We start from the raw sequence: 22,910 nt of genomic DNA on the forward strand, positions 1-22,910 counted from the left end.
AAGTTTTAAAACTGACTGATGCTGAGACTTTAAAAAAAAAAAAATAGAGACAAAAATAAATAACACAAAAAGTGATGTTACCCAAGCAAGGTCTTCTAATAAAGGAGTGGCCCCCTCACCCATCCCTCCCTACCTGTGCAAGTCCTGCTCACATCAGTTTCCTTCCATCCAATTAGGCGACCTGGGAGACCCAGCCAGCACCATCCAGAGGGACTTCGGAGTGGTGATGGGGTACCTCCAAGAAGCTTGCAAGATGGAACCAGGGAAGCTTATGGCCACTCCACATCTCTTAAAGTTCCACTGGCTCGATCACTACAGATTAGCGAAGAACTGCTGAGCAGAAACCAGTTTTCTCCAGCTGCCAGCCATGGGCCATCTGGACTGCAGAATCATGGACAGCACTTAATATTATCCAGGGAGGCTTCTTGGGCAAAACCACACTATGAATTCAATTCCAGCCGCATGAAATTCAGGGGAAATGGTGCACTCAACAACATCAGTGACCTTCCTTTTCTTACAGAAAACTCTGCCTTTCAGAAAATGGCACTTCATACTAAACAGGATGGGAAAAAGGATGTGAGCCATTCATCTCCTGTGGATTTAAAGATACCACAAGTTCGAGGCATGGACCTTTCATGGGAGTCCCGCACTGGTGACCAGTACAGCTATAGCTCTTTGGTAATGGGTTCACAAACGGAGAGCGCGCTTAGTAAAAAGTTAAGGGCTATCCTTCCAAAACAAAACAGGAGAAGTTTGCTGGATGCTGGACCAGATTCCTGGGGCTCAGATGCTGAGCAGTCTACCTCTGGACAGCCATATCCCACCTCTGATCAAGAGGGAGATCCTGGCTCCAAGCAACCTAGGAAGAAAAGAGGGAGATACAGACAGTACAACAGCGAGATACTGGAGGAAGCAATCTCTGTGGTTATGAGTGGGAAAATGAGTGTTTCCAAAGCACAGAGTATTTATGGGATTCCCCACAGTACACTGGAGTACAAAGTGAAAGAGAGGCTGGGCACTTTGAAAAACCCTCCAAAGAAAAAAATGAAATTAATGAGGTCGGAGGGGCAGGATGTTTCAATAAAGATGGAATTAGATCCCCAGGGAGAGGCAGCACAAAGTGCGAATGAATCAAAAGATGAGTAGGGGTGTTATATAGTGCCAATTACTTTACGGACTGGGTGAGCACTACTGCATTGTTCAGCTACTACTGAGTGCACCTGACTCCCCTCTGTTTACTGTGACACTTGCTCCTTTGCAGTTTAGCAAAAGACTCTTGTGGGCACAGGTGAAGGTGTGCTCCGAATGTTGCATAGTTGTAAATTTTCTGGCCCAGTATGGCTCAGATCTCTTTTTTTTTTTTTTCTTTCTTTCTTCCTTCGTTTTGCATGTTTCTCTATTGTTCATGGAGAATTGAGTTACCTCACAAATAATGCAGTAGACTCCTTGCCTGTGGAGCCTGGACTTTTTTCTTTTTTTTTTCCTTCATATTTGCCTTTCAAAACCAAGTCCACTTTGTGAAACTGATTCTTTCTAATGCCAGACATTTTTGAATGAGAATCCAACTATTTTTTACAATAATTTGAAAAGCTTCACAAATTCTTGAGAACTCTTTTTCTCCCCTTCTTGGATCCAGTTGATTGAAGGATTAAACTAACACACGCTCTTTAGGAATGGCAAATCTCTTGAACTTGGAGATTGGTAATCAATTGGGTCTAATAAGGCTTTTGCCATTTTCTTTCTAAATTAATTTACCATTAGAAGTCTGCTTAGTGCTCACCCAGAGGGGAGGGATGAGGAAACTTACATACACTACCTTCAGAATACTCTGGTTAACCACTTTGTAACACTACCTTCGCTGTAATTTTGTTTCATATTTTACAAAGGTGAGATTTAGACTCACCTGTTTGAGGATGTAGCCTTATCTCACGGAAGACAAGCTCCTTTTAGTTGGGAGCAGTCAGGGTACACTAAATGATGTATTGGGGTATGCCTCATTTTAACGAAACTATGGTTCTTTGTAACCTGTCACTTTTTACAGACTTGATTCTGAGTTTACTAAACTGCTGTTCCAACAACTAGGTTAAATGACTCTAAACTGGGGAGTGGGGGTACACGTAACAAATTATTGTGATCTTGCGTAAAACAAAACAGTGATCTCATGAACTTTACAACCTCTCTAGTCTCCCCAAATATCCACATTAATGAAGGATCTGTGTTAATGTTCAGGGAAGACATAAAAACACACAGGGAGCCTGATCTGATTTAGGCTCCACGTCATATCTAGCTGTAATAGTGTCAGGGTTGAACACCCAATGAGTGTTTCCTTTTTAAATACTACAGTTGCCAGTAGCAGGAAATGTTCTCTCATATCCTGCATTTCTTTGTTTTACTTTTACCTGGTGTTGATTGATAGTGGTTTAGCACACACTAGTGTTAGCAGTTAAACCTCATATAAACACTCCATAAACCACAAGTCCAATTGTTTTTATTATAGTGATATTTTTATCATTATATAGATTCAGGATATGTTTTGTACAATACTCTTGTCTTTGATCATTTCTGCTGGAGTGATCAGTCACCAGATAAAGCTCACTGGACTTATTACAATTTGTCAAAATCAGAATTGCTGGTTTTTCAGGTGGAAACAATTTAGTCTTAATTTAAACTTGTTCAAAAGGTTTGTAGGACCACCATTTCCCCAGCTGCACAACCAAAAGAAGTGTTGGAATTTGTGTGAGAGAGCATTAAGCACTGTTATTGATTTAAACTGGATACTAAAAGTTCATGGGAAGATGGCCTCCATAGCCCCAGGGCTACTGAATGAATTCTGGAGCAGTTAATTCAATTAGCTTTCTTTTGGTTATATATTTTTTTTTTCCAGCAACCTATGCCGTTCGAAGGTTAGGCACACCATTGCTGTCATTTGAAATATGCACTGCTCATTCTTGAGATGGGCTGGGCTTTTAGCCCAGCTGTGCTTTGTTTTTGTTTTTTACTTAATGTCAAAACTCAAAAGTCTGCTTCCTCATAGAGATCTAGCTGCCATCTCACCATTTAAAGCAGTTGTAAGCTCAGTAGCAGTATATAAACTCTGCAATATAGTCCAGTTAATCTGGGGATTGCAATAAAAGTGCACTGTTAAATGTGTGATTTCATCTGCTGTTGGAGGTTATAGTGGAAGGTTTGCTGCAAGCTAAAAATGTTACTCTTGCATAGAGTTTTACTGTTCAGAGAGGTTTAACCTTTTGCGGTTGTCTTTATTTAAGTGGTGTATGAGTTGAGTTTTATTGCAGTGCACATGGAGTGCTCATTTACTCACCTCAATATTTTTGTGTGTCTGTTTAAGTGGATGACAATCGTGCAGCAGAATGGTGTGCCTACCCTTGAATGCTGCAGTTTAAAAAGAGAACTTGTCTTGCATCAGTTCAGACTGTAGGCTAAGAATTGTACATAGATAGTGAAAAGTGAAGTACTCTTATTATTTACTTTGGTTAGAAAGTGAATTTTAAAAAACAAACCAAACGCTTATCTTTCTCAGATTAAATGTCCTGAGACCTGAAGATTGTAATATTCATGTCTGCGAAGCTTTTAAACATTACACTTGAGATCTGTGATCATTTAATATTCAGGTAATCTTTCTTTTCTGAGAAGCTTTTGAACAACCATATTTCCTCCAAAGGTCTCTGTATAAAAAGAAAAAAGGAAAAAAAAAAGTGTAGATTATTTTTTAAGCACTAATTGCGTTACATTGGTAACTGCAATATAAAATAGCCATTATCGTTTTGTGAAGCATGGTTGAGATTAGTTAGTAGTCCCTTTTAAAATTTCATGAGCCTCTCAAAAAAATAAAAACAATTAAAAAAAAAAAGCTGCTGAATATTCAAAAGATATATATTTTACCTTATTGTAGGTTTTGTAAATTTAGTCTGTAATATTCAGGTGCACCTTTTAATGTTAAATTTTGTTTCAAAGTCCCATCTAACGTATTTTCTCTGAGGTGATTGATCACATGACTGGTATCGCTCTAGTGCTGCAGTGATCCACTGATGTTCAATTTCTTTCCTTCACTACATGTTCTTTGCAGGCGCTTTCAGTGTAGCTATCTTCATAGTATTTGGGATCATTTAAAATATATAATTGGAATTAGTGTTTGTCCATTAGCATGCTTAATTTTCTGCTGACTAGCAGTTTGCATGGCCAGAATTCCCAGTTGACCATATTTTGGTGTGGGAAGATGTGGTGGTTCACTGCTGTCTTTATAACAAAGGCTTTGTTTCTCACGTTATTTCTGATAAGTGGATGCTTATGTTATTTGGATCAGTTGGACAGGAGAGAGGGCTTAGACCTTGTTCCTCCTGGTGCTTTTGTGGGAGCACAATGTTAACAGAACACAGACAAACTGCTACCCTGTGAAAATCAGGGTGTCTGTAGGAGGCGGCCTGTCAGGTATTTTCAGTCACTAGTTTTCTCTTGTTCCCAAGGGTAACCATCAGATATAGTCATTGTTGTATAGCACACTGATGATGTAGTTTTCACTTAGCTGAAAGAGGCTGATGACAGCAAGAAACTGTAAATCATATTTGTGGCAGTCTCTGAAAACTAGTTTTTCAGTCCAACTATCATGAAGGAGAATCCCTCTCCCTATTCCCATCCTAGAAAAGTAATGTTATATTTTGTGTGTATAAAGTTTTAAGAATCAATTTTCATATTGTACTGAAGTTTAGATGTTGCTTGGTAAATCTTTGCTGCAGCATATAATGAAGATGTGGTAGGGGTCCTGGTGTGGAGTTAATTATCGTACAGTTCTGATGAGCAAGCCCGACATGTATGAAATGTATCTGTTTTTTATTTGGACCTGTAAAATGTAAAAGTGCTTTTTTAGAACTCTAGTGACCTATTACAAATTATTACCTCACTTTCAGCCAGTTGGATCCTCATTCCACAATGTAGTAGGCATTCTTATTGTGGCTGTTACACTTGACTCCAGCTATAAAGAATGGAACATTCCAATTATATATTGTAGGGGCATGTAGTATTTGGGCTTATTTTATTTCTGGTGTAGAGAGAAGGTCCTCAGAGCCCCGTGCAGTCCATTAAAAGCTCAAGTCACAGCTTTCTTTGGAATCACTCCTTGTTATTTCTGCATTAGTCAGATGAAGTTCCTAAATAGCAACACACAAAACGTGCTCTTCTCACTGGCCCCAGGACCCAAACTTTGACTGGCCCATGCTGCCTGCCACTAGACCTGAAGTCCAGTCCCATTTCAGAACAGAAATGATTCTTAATAAACGTATATGATTGGTGCCTCTTGCGTGGTAACAAATTCAGCTGCTCAGTCTTGATGTAACTATTATGTACCCTTTTGTTAGTGGTTCTTTCCTGTGTTACGTGCCTGACGACACTCCTGTCACACAAGAGGTAGCTGCACATATACATTTAGATGGTTCAGGAGCAGACAAAGAATGACTTTTGCCAGTGGTCCTGGAACAGTTTTTGTGGTAGGGGTGCTGAACATGGAAACCATGTATTTGGGCTCTTATTACTACTGCAAGCCAGGGGGTGTGGCTGCACCCCGAAACCCTTAGTTCCAGCGCTTATGGTTTGTGCTGTGTTTCATGGCAGATCTGGATTTAAAAGAGTCGGTAAACATTTCCTTCAGGGGAGTGCTAAAGAGCAGGTTGGCTTCCTAAAGAAATTGTTTAGGGTTTTGTAAAGATAACTGTCAGAATGATCCCCCAGTCCTGGGGTTTACTAAACTCTGTACAAGCCGTAATAACTTATTTGTTCATATCAAATTGTTTTTCAAACTGTACTGAAAAGGATAGTTATACTTGTGTCAGGTGGAAGGGCAAATTCCCAAGTCTTTCTCTTCAGTTTCTTTAGGATTAAGTCTCTCTTCTTGGCTGTCCTCGAGTTTTAGGAGTGGTAGATGAATGTGGCCTGTGAGTGAAGGGAATGCTGTGGAGTTCCCTTGTCTTACCCAAAATGCAGTGTTACCAGAACTATAACATGGAGCGGTCTTTTTTTTGTTTAAATAAAGACAGACGCTTAATGCTTTGGTTTAAAGATGATGTACACTAGCTGTAAGTCCAAACTGTATGAAGGAGAATTTATTACATTGTACAGAAAGCTTTATTTGTCACAAAATGAGTTTTGTTTTAAATTCTCTGCCAAAACATAGTGGTAACATTGGTATGTTGCCTGCATTTTCACGAGGATCAGGAATATCTGTCCTTAATAGAAATTTCAGTAGTGAGATTTATGCTGGTTTAAGTAAACCCACCTTTTTTTTCCCCAAATAAGGTTATATTGACTAATGCTAGTATACAAATTATATCTATCAAATTCTCTTTCTGTGACTAGTTTTGGTACTGTTAAGGTTTCCACTGCTTTTAAATTGTACTCAAAACTCGAAATTAGATCCTGCAGAATCTTAAACGTATGCACTGTTAGTTAGTTGCAAGTTCATTTGGAACTATCATATATTGTAATCACTATATTTACTCTCTGTGTGTAATATATAATTGAATTTTTCATCATATCTTGATGATAGCTAAACAGAAATATTGTAGACACAAAAAATGATCCACAGGTACACTACACATATGCCAAAAACCCCACACGCAGGTACATGCGTACATTCCAGGATCTGTCTTTCACAGATTCGGGGTTTGACTTAGGCGAAATCTGTGTACAGTATTACAGCTGTCTTGGTTTTCATGTCCTACAAAATTATACCCGTACTCAGGTAATGTCCTGAGAACATTCATTTCAAAATAGCCTTATAGTAGCCTCATGAAAATTGCCTAGCCCAGTTGCAAAATCGATTTCCCCTCCCTTTTTACAACGATTAAGGATTTTTTAAAATTCTGTCCAGAAAATTTCATTCTCTTTCTAAAAATATATTTTACTTGTCCGTATTGAATGGGTGAGTAGAATTTAGCAAGATTCTTAAGATAATATATTTGCAGATATGTCTGGGTGAATATGATGATGGCTGGGGTTAGGATACAGACAGATCCATCAGAAGAGAATTTTCTGTGGCCACTAGCCAAATGAGATCAGATCTAGATATTTTATCCACCCTAAAATAATGAAGACCCCACTAGAGTTACTAATACGGTTTATCAAATACTTGGTGCTGCATCTCAAATGTTTTTGCAGGTGATATCTTTATGCTTGGTGGAAGCAAATACAGTGAACTTTACAGTCATTCTAAAAGCACTTGTCTGACCTATTGTACAATACCGGAAAAGGGATACTTCAGCACGTCTTCGTGTTATAATACGAAAGTCTTAATTTATCTGGTCTTCAGAGTCTTAGATACTGTAAATGTTACAGTCTAGGATTATTATTAACCACTTTTCATGTCAGATCCCAAGTTCTCTTGAGATATTAATCTGTCTTTAAATAACACTACTACAATATTTTATAATGTTCAGGCAACTTCTAAATGTATATGCTTGATATTTTAACAAATCATTTCCACAGACCATTTCAGGGCTTGAGATTTGGAATCTGGGGTAATGGAGAGGGAGGAGGGAAATTTCCCAAAACGAAAAATCATTTTAAACCATTGTATAGTGTTCAGTTTGAAAAATATATCACTAGAAAAATGGGTAGGGATTCTTTCTCCCTTACACCTTCAGGGAATGAGCAGTGTTTAGAATCTTTTGGCTGAAATTCAAGCCTTTTTACCATGTAAATTTTTAATATAAACTCACTAACATGATTTTTACGTCTGAGGACTGAAAATGGATCTTAATGTTTAAGTTGTGGAATGGTCTATTTCTTAAATGAAGGAGGAACATTTTAAAAAAACTAACTAGATTAGAATACCAGCATTTGTGTGCTTGAGGAATTTTAGTATGTAATAGCAAAGTATTTGATTAAAAACCTAATCTTGAATTGCTAGTCTGTAATTAGGTGCATTCTAATTTAGCAGGTGACTATTCTTTACTTATTGATATGTGATGGGCTTTTTGCAAATAGAAACCTTTATCTGAGTCCCATGTGTTGCTTGTACTGATGGGATGTATGCTTACAGCAGCTTACTGCTGCTTTAAAAAATGTATCAAATATGTTTGGAGTGTTTGCTCATAACTCTTTCTAACCTTCACTTGTTAAATTGTGAGACGTTGGTATTTGATCAGTCCGCAATGTAAGTTAAACTAATGTTCTTAGGAATCCAGCTTGTACACACTGTTTAAAAACCCTCAGGGACAGTTTACACACTATCCTCACTCAATTCAGGTACTTGTACTCTATTCTTAAACCTAGCAGTGACTTGTATTTTGTTTTGCTTTTCTTTTGACGTGCTGATAGCACATCTTTGATGAATGTCAACTTAAAACTCAGTTCAGGTATCCAGGTATAACTCAGCCAAACGGATTTTAAAGCTGCATATTACTCTCCAGCACACAGTGCCTCAGACACTTATAGTGGCATTCTGTATATTCAGTAACTACTGAGCAGATCGCATGGGGGTTCCTGTTAACGATGTATTGTAAGAAATTTCTCTCTATATATTATATAATATGTATTATATTACATACATATATATTATATATGTAATCTTAGACGTGTATATTTTAAAATGCCACTACTAGCCAGTGCAGCTAAAGTAAAATACATTCCCAGCTGCTTCTGTAAACTCTACAGAAGCATTTCCTTAATGTGGCTCTTGCTTCTCTTTCACCATAACTACTTCTAAATTCAAGCACCGGTCCTTGGGTGTCTGACCTCTACATTCTAGTTATGCAATGTCTTTAGAGAATTCTGTGCACTGGCCACTGTGATGGAAACCAACGGGCCAGAAGTGCTTTGAGTTTATTAGTAATTGTTCTGCCAAAGTCGGTGTTGTGTGACAAGCATGTAAACCTGTCAGATAATCAGCAGAGGTACAAGGCTATAATAGTCTGTATAATCCCTACCACATAATTGGAAAGACTAAGCCCCTGACAGGTGTCTCTTTTCTAATGCTGAGCACGAATTCAGAATGTGTTGGCGCTTAACAGCTGTAGTGATGGGCCTGTCTGCTGTATCTGCACCGGGGGTGAAATTTTAAGAAAAAAATCTGCTTCTCTGCACCTGTAGTGATCTGTCTGCAGTTGCAAGTCAGCAGCACCTCTGCTTTATTATTTGATACTTTACATCTGAAAAGAGTTCTCTTTCTATTTATGTGACCCATCGTCTTTGACGAGTATGGAAAATGGCATTTCTCTCTGACCTCTAGAAGTTCAAGTGTCATGGGAAAAAAAACAGGAACCCCCCCTTTACTCTTATGGACCTCATTTCAATATACTGTTTACAGTTTGACGGAATTGTATAATTTAATAGTTCTCTTGTACTGTAGTTTATATTTATTTACAGATTTTTTTGTACTGTGTGATTTGAACTTTTGTTCCTTGCTATGATCAACGTTTATGTAGTAGAGCACTTATGATCACAAATTAAGGTTTTTGGTTTGATTGCACTACATTAATTTTTTTAATGCAGTTCTGATTTTTTGACTGGACTAAATAAGCTGTGTCTTAATGTGTGTGATAAGTACTTTTAAATTTTTAATTCATGTGGTCCATTTATTTTTTTTGCATTGTATGTCAGAAGCGCTAATTCTCTTGTTGTGCATGTGTAAGATTTAAAGGCTCCATTGTATTATTTGACCATGTCATTTTGGAAACACATTCCCAGCTATAACGTCGTGTATGGTAGTTTTCACTGGATGCTAGACTTTTCAAAACCACTATTCTTCTAATAAATTTTGTTGTGAAAAACTTTCAAAGGGTTGTAATTCTGTTGTTTCTAGTGTGTATTTTAAAGTGTCACAATTACAACCTATAATGTTGTAAAATGTAAATTAACAAGAAGAAAGAGATGCAGAGGGGAAATCAAAATGTAAAGTAAATAATTACTGGTTGAGGGATCAAGGTTTGGAGTCTCCATCTGTTTTCAGTAGTAAATAGGATTCCTGATTATTCAATAGTAAATAGGATTCCGTAGCAGTTGAGTAGAGGATGCATGTGAAAGCTGAAATGCAATCTTGCAGGAATGTCTATTCCCATGATCTCCCTTATTTTAACTAGCTCTCCCGCATGGGTCATCTTAATTTTCTTTCATTGTAAATAATTTATCTAGTGAAGGGAGAGAGTGGGCTCTTTGCAAAATGATGCAGCTGGACTTATTGAGGATTTACTAATGAATTAGGAGTAGACACCATGGTTGTAAATGCCTAGCTATCAATCCCTGTTTTCTGCTTGTGTGGTTTGACATGGTTTGTGTATAGTTATGTAGTGGTGCTGATGTGTCTTTGTTGTATCGCTGGATTGCTTGTCAGATGGAATTGGACCAAGAGAACTGTGGTTTGCTTGACGGTTTGCTGTGCAGAAGTCAGCATTAGTGTTGCTCTCATCCTCGGAGCAGATATTGCTCCATAGAAGAGGAATGTCAACAACTCTGATTAATACATGGAAAGCTTCCAATAACAGTAACTGTGTGCTCGCGGGCATCTTGCTCCATTTGTTCCTGAGTAACATTCAATATAGTGGCACCCTGCTTCAGCTGTTCCTGACTTTAGACCCAAATTTACCTTCTTTTACCCATACTTCGTGTGTACCACTTTTAATGTTACACATTATTGATATTGGAAATGCTCCCTCGTGAAAAGTAGGTTACTGCACAAGTTGTACAAAGAGATGGAACCCACATAATTTCAAGCTGTTTCTGCTGAAATTCCTTATTTGGACCTAGATTGGGTGAAGGCAACAGATAGTAGGAATCTCCCTGTTGCGGAGAAATTCTGTTAGTGCTATGGAAAATATGATGCCCTGCATTTGTTTTCTGCCCCTAATCAACCAGAGGTTTCTTATTTATAGTTCATGCTAGCTAAGCTTGGATACATGAGGGCCCACATTTGGTAACTTTGCATTCAATTCACAGTTAAAAATCCTGGGAAAGCATCTGCTAAAATGTGCACAATAGCCTGCTCTCGATGTTTTACTAACCCTGGTACTATGAAGTAACAGAATTCTCTGTATGTATAAATATCTGTGTGTTCCATTCTATGCGTCCGAAGAAGGGAGCTGTAGCTCACGAAAGCTCATGCTGAAATAAATTTGTTAGTCTTTAAGGTGCCACTAGTACTCCTGTTCTTTTTGAGAAAATACAAAGGTTACTTGACCACGTTAGACTTTCCAAATAATCCTTTCACAATAAAATCAAAGTGCTTTTGATTGGAGGTGACACTTCATTTCAAGCCAGCAATAAGCCTCTTTATATAATTTAGAAGTATCAGTTTCTCTGTGTCTTGAAAACTAATATTTTCCATATCTTTATGCATGACTAGAGCACCCAGCACTGTAAAACGTAGGTGTCCAGCCTTTTAAAGGTGATACATTTGTCCCCTTTGTGGGTTCTTTAAAATGTGTAAAGGGTTGAAAGGTTTTCATCATTATTTTAATGAAATAAACTTTTCTGCTGTAGGACTGTCAGGAATGTTTTGCTGAGAACACACTGGGAGTCTCAGAGATGTGGATTGAGAGGTTTTGTAGCCTTCAATTAAAAGAGTGAGGTGTAGACTCTTTAATGAAGGCTATTTATTATTATTAATGTACTTATACAACAACAGTGACCAAAGCATGCCAGGCACTTAGTAACACTTAGGCGACACCATCCATGCCCTGAACTGGTTATATTGTAAAACTACAAGAGGAGAATACAAAGCATATTAAATAAATAGCCTCTGTACCTAGCTATATTTAGCCAACTCCTTTCATGCAGGCATCATGCTAGAAATGAGTCTTCAGGAGCAGGGTTTTGGAGCTGTGCTCCGGGTCCGGCTCCGCTCCAGCTCCAGACAAAAACCTGCAGCTCCACTGCTCTGGAGCTGCTCCAGGCTCCGCTCCAAAGCCCTGTTCAGGAGGGAGTTAGGCCCTGGTTCACCCAGGTACTTAAGTATATGGCTGCCTTTAACCCATTAAGTTCAAAGGGAGCACTCTGCATGTGTTAGCACATGCCTGAGGTTGGGTACCTTTGCTAAACTGTGGCACTAATGAGCAGAGAGGAGCAGTCCCCAGACAAGCTGAGGAATGGCATTTTATGCGCCAAGGGGCAGCATGTAAGAAAGTGCAGCAATGATTTGGGAGAAGTGGGCAATGTTTTGAAACAAACAAAAGGAAGTATTTCTTCACACAACGCACAGTCAACCTGTGGAACTCCTTGCCAGAGGATGTTGTGAAGGCCAGGACTATAACAGGGTTCAAAACAGAACTAGATACATTCCTGGAGGATAGGTCCATCAGTGGCTATTAGTAGGGCCCTACCAAACCCATAGCCATGAAAAATGCATCACGGACCATGAAATCTGGTCTTTGGTGTGCTTTTACCTTATACTATTCAGATTTAACGGGGGAGACCAGCATTTCTCAGTTTAGGGGCCTGACCCAAAAGGGAGTTGGGTTACAAGGTTATTTTATGGGGGGTCATGGTATTGCCCCCCTGACTTCTGTGCTGCTGTCTGCAGAGCTGGGAGGCTGGAGAGCGGTGGCTGCTGGCCAGGTACTGAGCTCTGAAGGCAGCTCCCCGCCAGCAGCAGCACAGAAGTAAGTGTGTAAATGCCATACCAGGCCATCCTGACTTCTGCGCTGCTGTCTACAGAGCTGGGCGGCTGGAGAGTGGCAGCTGCTGACTGAGTGCCCAGCTCTGCAGGCAGCTGCACAGAAGCAAGGGTGGCCATGCCATACCATGCCGCCCTTCTTTCTGCGCTGCTGTTGACGGCAGCTCTGCCTTCAGAGCTGGGCTCCTGGCCAGCAGCCACCACTCTCCAGCCAACCAGCTCCGAAGGCAGCGCCACCACCAGAAGCAGCACAGAAGTAAGGGTGGCAATACCGCAACCCTCCCTGTAATAACCTTCCGAACCCGCCCCCCCCCACACACAGACACGCGCACACACAATTCCTTTTTGGGTCAGGCCACCTACAATTACAACACTGAAATTTCAGATATAAATAGCTGAAATCATGAAATATACGATTTTTAAAATCCTATGACTGTGAAATTGACTAAAATGGGCCATAACTTTGGTAGGGCCCTAGTTATTAGCCAGTATGGGCAGGGACGGTGTCCCTAGCCTCTGTTTGCCAGAAGCTGGGAATGGGCGACGGGATGGATCACTTGATGATTCCCTGTTCTGTTCATTCCCTCTGGGGCACCTGGCATTGGCCACTGTCAGCAGACAGGACACTGGGCTAGATGGACCTTTGGTCTGACCCAGTCTGGCAGTTCTTACGGTGCCTGGGCAGTGCCAGGTCGTGCACTGATGCTGGGCCACTTCGCGCTGAGGAACCCGGGCCCAGTTCCGGGTGGTCTGGGGCTGGTGGTTGTTGCGTGGCCTCCATGAGCAACTGCTTAAGACAAAAGTCTTTCGTAGTGCGTGGTTTGAAGGCCTTACAGATCTTGCAGCGCTCGGCCTGATGAGCCTCTCCCAGACACCGGAGACAGGAGTTGTGGGGGTCGCTCTTAGGCATAGACTTGCAGCACGTGGTGAAACCCTGGGCTTGCAGCATGCCCTGCAGCACAAGGCTGGTGCTGGAGCTAGCTTCCAGACACCTGCATACAATGGTATGTCACTATCTAAGAACAACTCTAACTTGAAGACTGAATAGCTAAGGGCTCACTCGCGAGCGAGAGAGAACATTTCAACACCATCACGGATGGTAAGAAGGAACTGAAGGGGGTTTGGGCCTGCAGGGTTCTATATATACCACCATAAGAGCCCCCCTCCAGGGGGCTCTCCTGCATTCCCAACAGGAGCTGCTAAGGGAAAAAGTTGCCAGCATCCGTGCGCACAACGCACACACACCTAATTGGAATGGATGTGAACAATCGCTTGAAGAAGAATGGAGCCTTCCGGCTGCTGCCATTGCAGGGTGGCGAGGGATGCTGCCGATGCAGCCGGCAAGGGTGGATACGTGAGGTGGGGCGAAGTATGTGGCTCCTTCAAGGCGAATCCAAGAAAGTTGAAATGAATGCAGTGGAAAAGGAGGAGGGATTAAAACTGAGGAGTGACATCTTTTCAGCTAACAGTTTCCCCCAGCATTTGAAGTAAAGAGGTGTTAGGCTGACAGAGGAACCGGAACAAAGCCTGGTATTAAACAGTCTGACTCAAAATCACTTCTCTCAAGCTGGTTTCCAAATGTCAGAACTAAGGCTTTGTTTTAGTCATGGGTATTTTGAGTAAAAGTCATGAACAAGTCAAAGGCAGCAAACAAAAATTCACAGCCCATGAGCTGTCCATGACTTTTACTAAAAATGACCATGACTAAAACTTGGCTGAGGGGCCTCTGGGTGCTGGGGGAGGTGGCCCGGGCCCCCTACTGGTGCTGGGGTGTGTGTGGGGGGTGCTGGGGAGTGGGACCTTGCAGGTGCTGGAGTGATGTGTGGCCCAGAACCTATGCTGGGGGGGGGGGCATGGCCTGGGGCCCCCGTTAATGGGAGGGAGGGGACCAGGCTATGGTGCACGGCCTGGGACTCCCGCATGTGCTGGGGGGGGGGTGGGCTGGCAGGGGCTCCCTACTCAGCTCTGTGACCCTGCAGCGCCTAGGCCGCAGAGGGGCCAGGGGTGGTGCGTGCTGCTCACCCACCACAAGCACCACCTGCACAGCTCCCATTGGCAGGAAGCATAGCCAGTGGGAGCTGTGGCGGTGGCCTGTGGGTGCGGGCAGCATGCAGAGCCCCCTGGCTCCTCCACCGCCTAGGAGCTTCAGGGCCATGCCGGTGGGAGCTGGGGAGCCCCCAACCCCGAGGTAAGTGCCCCCCCACACACCTCCCAACCCACTCCCCCCTAGCCCTGAGCCCCCATCCCACACACCCAAACTGCTGCTTCTGGCCCAGGGGCTGCCAGAGTTGAGCAGCCCCTGAGCTAGCACTGGCTGCTGTAGAAGTCACGGAAAGTCACAGACTCACAGCCTTAATCATAACCCTACCAAGTTCTCAGTTGTCCATAGTCTTACATGAAAAAATTGAGTAGACAAGACCTGAATTTCTAGTATCGGAGAACAGCATCTCACCCTTTTATTCTGAAGGAACAAAGGAAAAATTCTAACTTTTTGAAGCTGCCTTTGTCCATAACAAAGCATCAGAAAAGTGCAAACTCTACTTTCCTTCTTTGCAGGCCTACTTCAGCTTGATAGAAATTTTATAGGGATACTCAGTACATAGGAGTATTTGATGAAATAAATATCACTAGCAGTGTTCCACTAAAATGATTTCTTCAATCTCTTAGAATTTCCTTTTCTTCCCTGTTCTTCTTCGAGTGATTGCTCATATCCATTCTAGATAGGTGTGCGTGCCGTGCGTGCACGCTCGTCGGAAGGTTTTTACCCTAGCAACCCTGGTGGGTCGGCAGGGTCGCCCCTTGGAGTGGCGCTGCCATGGCGCCGGATATATACCCCTGTCGACCCGACTGCTCCTCAGTTCCTTCTTACCGCCTGTGTCGGTCGTTGGAACAGTGGAGCGCGGCTTAGCTGTCCTCTGCTTCCCTAGCTTCTCCTTGTTCTTTGATCTCTTGTTGTATATAGTTGACTTAGTCTATAGTGTAATTAGTTTTATAGTTTAGTTTAGCGGGGCTTGGGCATTAGCCCTTCCCCACACCTGGTGCCGGGGCCCATGCCCAGTTCACCAGGTTTCAAAGCGTGCTTGGCCTGTAAAAAGCCAATGCCCACGAGCGATCCCCACAACTCTTGCCTAAAGTCAGGGAATCGCACATCTCCGATAAGTCCCACATTTGTAAGGCTTTTAAGCCGCGGACAAAAAAGGAGAGGGACTTTCGCTTGAAGACTCTCCTTATGGAGGCAGCCCTGAACCCTCTGTCCTTGGCACCGAGCGCTGACAGCGCTCCTCCGGCACCGGACCTCGCCGGCTCCGCTAAGGCACCTCGGCACCGGCCTTCTCCGGCACAGGGACCTGATCGGAGGCCCTCCGCTTCCTCCATGCCTTCAATAGAGACTCACCCTCGTTCGGGTCGTCTGGCACCTACTCCTGCTGTGGCACCAACAACTGTGGTACCGTCGAGTCTGGTCCTTGAGAGCTCCCCGCCGAGGCCTGTGGTTGAGCTTACGGTCCCTTCCACACAGGAGACATTCTCCTCAGCCAGGGACCTTATCGCGATGACTGAGTCTGCCCTGCCTCAACCCCTGGCACCGCCGGTGCGGGTTCTGCATTCCAGAGGCAAGCCAGCCGCTAAGAGACCTCCTTCACTGGAATTGGCAAGCCGGCACCGATCTCGATCCAGGTCCCGGCACCGCTCGCGGTCTCATAGACGGTCCTGGTCTAGACGCCGCTTGCAGTACTGGCACCGCTCATCTAGGCGGTACCGGTTGTACTCGCGGCACAGATCCACCTCTCGTCCTGCCCGGTACTCTCGGTACTGCTCTGGTTCTAGGCACCGCTCCCGGCACCGAGACTCTCGCAGCCGGTCCCGCCGCAGACCATCGAGATCCAGGTCAACCTCCCGGCACCTCGCTGGTTGCAGGTCCCGGTCTCATTCTCGGCACCGATATGACTCCCGGTACCGATCCCCGGCACCGAGGAAACCTCCAGCGACGAGAGCGAAGGACTCATACCAGCCTTGCTCGGCTCCTCCATGGCCGCCTCGACATCCATCCGTGTCTTCTCAGGTGGATGGTGCATACGCTCCAGACACCGACGTGCCTGCTGCATTATTCCATGAGCCTCAGCCTCAAGATCATGGGCCACAGCAGCGGGGTTTCTGGACACCTTGGGCGTACCATCAGGCCCAAGGTCTCACCCAGGTCCATCGCGCTCGGCCGCCTCAGAACACAGGGTGCCGGAAGCCACGATCACCCGCCCTCCTCCTCCTCCTATGGAGGAAGGGTTGACCCAGCCTCAGGACTCCCAGCTCCCCAGGGAGACAGAAACGATCCACCCCGCAGAGCCCTCATCAGACCTGCTTGTTCCAGGTCTCTCCTCTTCATCCTTCCCTGACGAGGCTGTAGCTGGAACCTCATCTGTCGGCCCTCCACCAATTGACCTCAGGGCCCACCAGGACCTCCTCAGGCGTGTTGCACAAAATATGAACTTGCAGGCTGAGGAGGTCCCGGAGGTACAGGACCCAGTGGTGGACATTTTGTCATCAGATGCCCCCACTAGAGTGGCTCTTCCCTTCATTAAGCCCATACAGGCCAATGCCACTACGATCTGGCAGTCTCCGGCCTCTGTCCCACCTGCTGCGCGAGGTGTAGAGCGTAAATACGTGGTGCCCTCCAAGGGCTATGAATATCTCTATGTCCACTCTCCTTGCTCCCTCGTTGTCCAGTCGGTGAATGAGAGGGAGCACCATGGCCAGCAGGCCCTGGCCCCTAAATCAAAGGATGCGAGACGCATGGACTTGCTAGGGCGGAAAGTCTATTCCGCAGGGGCACTCCAACTCCGCGTGTCCAATCAGCAAGCCCTCCTTAGCTGCTATGGTTATAACACCTGGGCAGCAGCGGGCAAATTTAAGGAGTTGCTTCCGCAGGACGCACGACAGGAGTTCTCGGCGATCCTCGATGAAAGAAAGAAGGTGGCAAGAACTTCCCTCCAGGCTTCCCTGGACGCTGCGGACTCAGCTGCCAGGACTCTGGCCTCTGGCGTGACTATGCGGCGTATCTCATGGCTGCAGGTCTCCGGTCTCCCCCTGGAGCTCCAACACACTATTCAGGATCTTTCATTTGAGGGCCAAGAGCTGTTCTCAGATAAAACTGACCCTAGGCTGCAGAGCCTAAAAGACAACAGGGTCATTATGCGCTTGTTAGGCATGCACACGCCAGTGACTCAGCGCAGGCCCTTCTGGCCCCAACCGCACCACCCTTCCCTCAGCCCCGGCAGAGGCAAGACTTCGCCAGACGGCAAGGCAGAACCGGTCGCCGAAGGCAGTCGGGCAACCAAGGGTGCTAAGACCAAAGCTCCTCCAAGCCTTCCTCAGGGCCAAAGCCTTCCTTTTGAAGGTGCGCCCAAGGGCATTGTACCAGTTTCTTTAAAGGATCCATCCCCTCCTTTCTCCAACCATCTTCCCTTTTTCCTCCCTGCGTGGTCCCAGCTAACGTCAGATCGCTGGGTCTTACGCACACTGGAATTTGGATACCACCTCCAATTTATTTCAAACCCCCCCTTCCACCCCCCTCCCTCGTCCCTCTTCAGGGACCCCTCTCACGAGCAACTCCTCCTCCAGGAGGTGCAAATGCTCCTCGCCAAAGGAGCCATAGAGGAGGTACCGGAGCACGAGTGGGGCAAGGGGTTTTACTCCCGCTACTTCCTAATCCCCAAGGCAAAGGGAGGTCTCAGACCTATCCTCGATCTGCGGGAATTCAACAGATACGTGATAAAGTTGAAGTTCCATATGGTATCCCTGGGGACCATTATCCCATCCCTGGATCCTGGAATGCCGCCCTCGACATGAAAGATGCCTACTTCCACATAGCCATCTTCCCACCTCACATGAGGTTCCTTCAGTTCGTGGCCAACTGCCAACATTTTCAGTTTGTGGTCCTCCCGTTCGGCCTCTCTACAGCCCCAAGAGTATTCACCGAATGTATGGCTGTAGTTGCCGCCCACCTCCGCCGCAGTCGGATACACGTGTTTCCGTATCTAGATGACTGGCTTATCGGAGGGACCTCCGAGGCGCGAGTCCTCGGTCACGTCCGCATTGCCAAGGACCTTTTCCTACATCTAGGTCTAATGATCAATGCGGAAAAATCGACTCTGATCCCCACTCAGAGGATAGAATTTATTGGCGCCACCCTGGACTCCACTCTTGCCAGAGCCTGTCTACCACTGCCACAGTTCCAGACTATGGTAGCCATCATCCAGAGGCTGCGAGCGGCGCCGTTGACTTCGGAACGCACTTGCCTCACTCTCCTGGGCCACATGGCGGCCTGTATGTTCGTAACAAAATACGCCAGGCTGCGCCTCCGGCCCCTCCAGTCGTGGCTGAGCTCACAATACCAACCAGCCAGGGATCCTATGGACATGGTCGTCACAATTCCTCCGACTGTCCTAGACTCCTTAGAGTGGTGGCTGGATCCCGCTCCATCCGCCCCAGCCCTCGGTGTCCCTGACAACGGACGCATCATCCCTGGGCTGGGAGGCTCACCTCGGGCACCTACGCACCCAGGGCCTTTGGTCATCTCAAGAGCTGACCCTGCACATCAACGTCCGGGAGCTGAGAGCGGTCCGCCTCGCTTGCTAGACATTCCAACAGCACTTATAGGGCCGTTATGTGTCAGTATTCACCGACAACACTATATAAACAAGCAGGGCGGCATGAGGTCTTTGCCCCTGTGTCAAGAGGCCTTACGACTCTGGGACTTTTGCATAGCCCACTCTATACACCTCATCACGTCCTTTCTCCCAGGAGTTCAGAACACGCTGGCGAATCGCCTCAGCAGATCCTTCCTTTCCCACGAATGGTCACTTCGCCCGGACGTTGCTGTTTCACTCTTCCAGAGGTGGGGGTTTCCCCGGATAGACCTTTTTGCGTCCTGCGGGAACAGGAAATGCCAGATGTTCTGCTCCTTTCAAGGCCTCTCACCGGGTTCAGTGGTGGACGCCTTCCTTATACCGTGGACGACGCACCTGCTCTATGCCTTTCCACCATTTCCGCGCGTCCACAGGGTCCTACTGAAAGTACACAGGGACAAAGCCCGCTTAATCATGATAGCTCCAGCGTGGCCTCGGCAGCACTGGTACACCATGTTGCTAGACCTATCCATAGCCGACCCTGTCCCCCTGCCTCTTCACCTGGACCTGATCACTCAGGACCATGGCAAACTGCGTCACCCAGACCTTCAGTCCCTCCACCTCATGGCATGGCTCCTGAGTGGCTGACCCAGTCTGAGCTGCGTTGCTCTGCCCCAGCGCAACAGGTGCTCCTGGGTACCAGGAAGCCTTCCACTAGAGCAACATATTTGGCCAAGTGGAAGCGTTTCACGTGCTGGTGCGTGGAGCAGAACTTCCTTCCCACCGAGGTCTCCATCCATAACATCTTGGATTACATCTGGTGTCTCAAACAACAGGGCCTAGCGGTATCATCTTTGAGGATCCATTTGGCGGCCATCTCTATCTTCCACCCAGGGGAGAATGGCTGCTCGGTATTCTCACACCCGATAGTGTCTAGATTCCTTAAGGGCCTAGAGCGCCTCTACCCCCAGGTATGCTGCCCTACCCCAACATGGGACCTTAACCTGGTTCTTGCCAGACTCATGTCCGCCCCATTCGAGCCGTTAGCAACTTGCTCCCTTCTCTACCTCTCATGGAAAACCGCTTTCCTGGTGGCCATCACATCAGTGAGACGAGTCTCCGAGCTTCGGGCCCTCACGGTACATCCCCCATATACTGTATTTCACAGGGACAAGGGGCAGTTGCGACCACATTCAGCCTTTCTCCCCAAAGTGGTATCTGCCTTCCATGTTAACCAGGAGATCTTCCTACCTGTCTTCTTCCCAAGGCCACATTCGTCTTGCAGGGAGCAGCAGCTACACTCCCTAGACGTCCGTAGAGCACTCGCTTTTTATATCTAGCGAACAAAGCCATTTCGCAGAACCCCCAACTCTTTGTCGCACTGGCTGAGCGTATCAAGGGCCTTCCCGTCTCCTCGCAGCGGATTTCCTCCTGGGTAACGTCGTGCATCCGCACCTGTTACGACTTGGATCACGTCCCATAGAGCCACGTGACTGCACACTCTACCAGGGCTCAGGCCTCATCGGCTGCTTTCCTCGCTCACGTACCCATTCATGAGGTTTGTCGCGCAGCTACCTGGTCCTCGGTCCAGACCTATGCCTGCCACTATGCTCTGGTTCAGCAGTCTAGGGATGACGCAGCCTTCGGCTCCGCAGTGTTACTCTGCGACATCTCACTCCGACCCCACCGCCTAGGTAAGGCTTGGGAATCACCTAACTGGAATGGATGTGAGCAATCACTCGAAGAAGAAAAGACGGTTACTCACCTTTGTAACTGTTGTTCTTCGAGATGTGTTGCTCATATCCATTCCAAACCCACCCTCCTTCCCCACTGTCGGAGTAGCCGGCAAGAAAGAACTGAGGAGCGGTCGGGTCAACATGGGTATATATCCGGCGCCATAGCAGCGCCACTCCAGGGGGTGACCCTGCCAACCCACCGGGGTTGCCAGGGTAAAAATCTTCCGACGAGCGTGCACACGTGGTGCGCACACCTAACTGGAATAGCTATGAGCGACACATCTCGAAGAACCACAGTTACAAAGGTGAGTAACCGTCTTTTTCCCCATGTACTGTTCAAAAAGTCTCTAAGGTGCTTACTTTATAAGTATCTGTTCTCCCTTGGCTGGACTCTTCTTCTTTCTTGGGGAACAATTTTGAAAATAACTTTTTAAAAGCAAAGAATTATTAAACAGGTTTATGGAAGGTGACAGGACTTGGCATTCAAGCTACTGATAGTTTTACCCATCTCAAGGAATTGGCACTAAAACATTTCTTCAGCTCGAGCAATTACGTTAAAAATAGCAAAAGGACGTGATAGCTCTTCAAAAAATACATAAAGCACAGCAGTTGATCCCAAAAATTAAAGGTGAGAGTTGGTGTCTCAAGTGCAGAGAATGTTTAGCGGCATAGAGGGTTTCAGTTGGGTTGCTTTTTCTAGCCTCATGGAATCAACAACACAGACAAACTGAAGAAAATGTTGAACACATTTTTTTCAAAGCTAAGTTACATAAATGCCATTTCCTCAAAGTTCAAAGATTGTGGGCATTAAAGTGCAGCTCTGCATCTTCCCAAAGGACTGGCCAGAGCCTCAGTGACTCAACTGCCTTAATTTGTTTCAGAATGAAATCTCTGGATTCTGAGGCTGCCTTTTTTGAAAGAATTGCTTTCTCTCTAAACCCAAAGCTTTAATGCTTTACTTCAGCAATGCCGAGCAGTTCATGAAGCAGGTTTTGACATTAATTGTTAAATTTTAATAGTGGGTTGTGTGAGGAGAGGATTGAGTCTATCAGATGCAGGTCAGCCAGCCATTTTCTCCTGTGACTAATGCACGTGCAATGTAGTTTTAAGATGTGGTGCTCGTGTATCTGATGAATTCTCCTGCTGGGAACCTTGTTGTAACCTGGATCTAAAATGCTTCCATATTGGATCAAATAATGCAACTGTAGTTTAGAATCTTGATGGGTTTTTCTTTGGCTGCACAATAAAACAGAAATGGTGACGATGTTCTTGAATTTAGTGTCTCTCTGCCCTCTGTAATTTAGCAATACATTGAATTTTTATTTGTTACTTATACTGTTCTTCCAAGCGGAGTGCATGGTGAGGTTTTCCTATCACACTGATTTGAAATATTGTCCTGTACAATCCAGCAGCGACTTTACAGTTGTTATATCCACTAACAAAACCCCACTATGGTGCTTGATAGAATGGTGATAGTGGAAGAGGCAGGTGAGACAGTTATGGCCAAGGTAGTGAGGTGATTTCATTTCCCTTTTTGACCTGTTTATAAAGCTCTGCACTGCTCTATGTAGAAACATTGTTTTCTGCATATCCTCAAGCTACACATACCAGAAAGGCGTTTCCAGTTCCTGCAACAGGTGAAGTTCAGACTGGAGTTTCAGCCCCTCCTACATTATGCTGTTGTGGTTGGACATCTCATTTGTTCTCTTCAGTTTTTTATACTGTCACCGTGGTCCCTGAGTGTGGTTACTTCTGAATCCTTGAAGAGTGTAACCACTTGTAAGATATTCATAGATTCATCTATGAATGGATCTGGACTGGAAGGGACCTCAAAAGGTCATCGAGTCCAGTCCCCTGCCCTCATGGCAGGACCAAATACTGTCTAGACCATCCCTGATAGACATTTATCTAACCTACTCTTAAATATCTCCAGAGATG

At 45.3% G+C, this 22,910-nt stretch overlaps 1 protein-coding gene across 5 annotated transcripts in view; it reads left to right on the top strand.

Moving 5' to 3' along the window:
- Window positions 1–22,910, top strand: part of LCOR (ligand dependent nuclear receptor corepressor) — a 135,090-nt gene that overhangs the window by 84,282 nt on the left and 27,898 nt on the right. For 2 of the 5 annotated variants that reach the window (XM_075072994.1, XM_032783056.2), the window contains exon 8: window positions 177–9,787. The exons of the other annotated variants lie outside the window; for them this stretch is intronic. In XM_075072994.1, the coding sequence (XP_074929095.1) occupies window positions 177–1,146 (970 nt within the window). In that variant the 3' untranslated portion in view covers window positions 1,147–9,787. Of the gene's footprint in view, window positions 1–176; window positions 9,788–22,910 lie in introns of those variants that run through there. 5 annotated transcript variants of the gene reach the window in all.

The sequence above is a fragment of the Chelonoidis abingdonii genome, chromosome 16 (assembly GCF_003597395.2).
Source record: "Chelonoidis abingdonii isolate Lonesome George chromosome 16, CheloAbing_2.0, whole genome shotgun sequence".
Lineage (NCBI taxonomy): Eukaryota > Metazoa > Chordata > Testudines > Testudinidae > Chelonoidis > Chelonoidis abingdonii.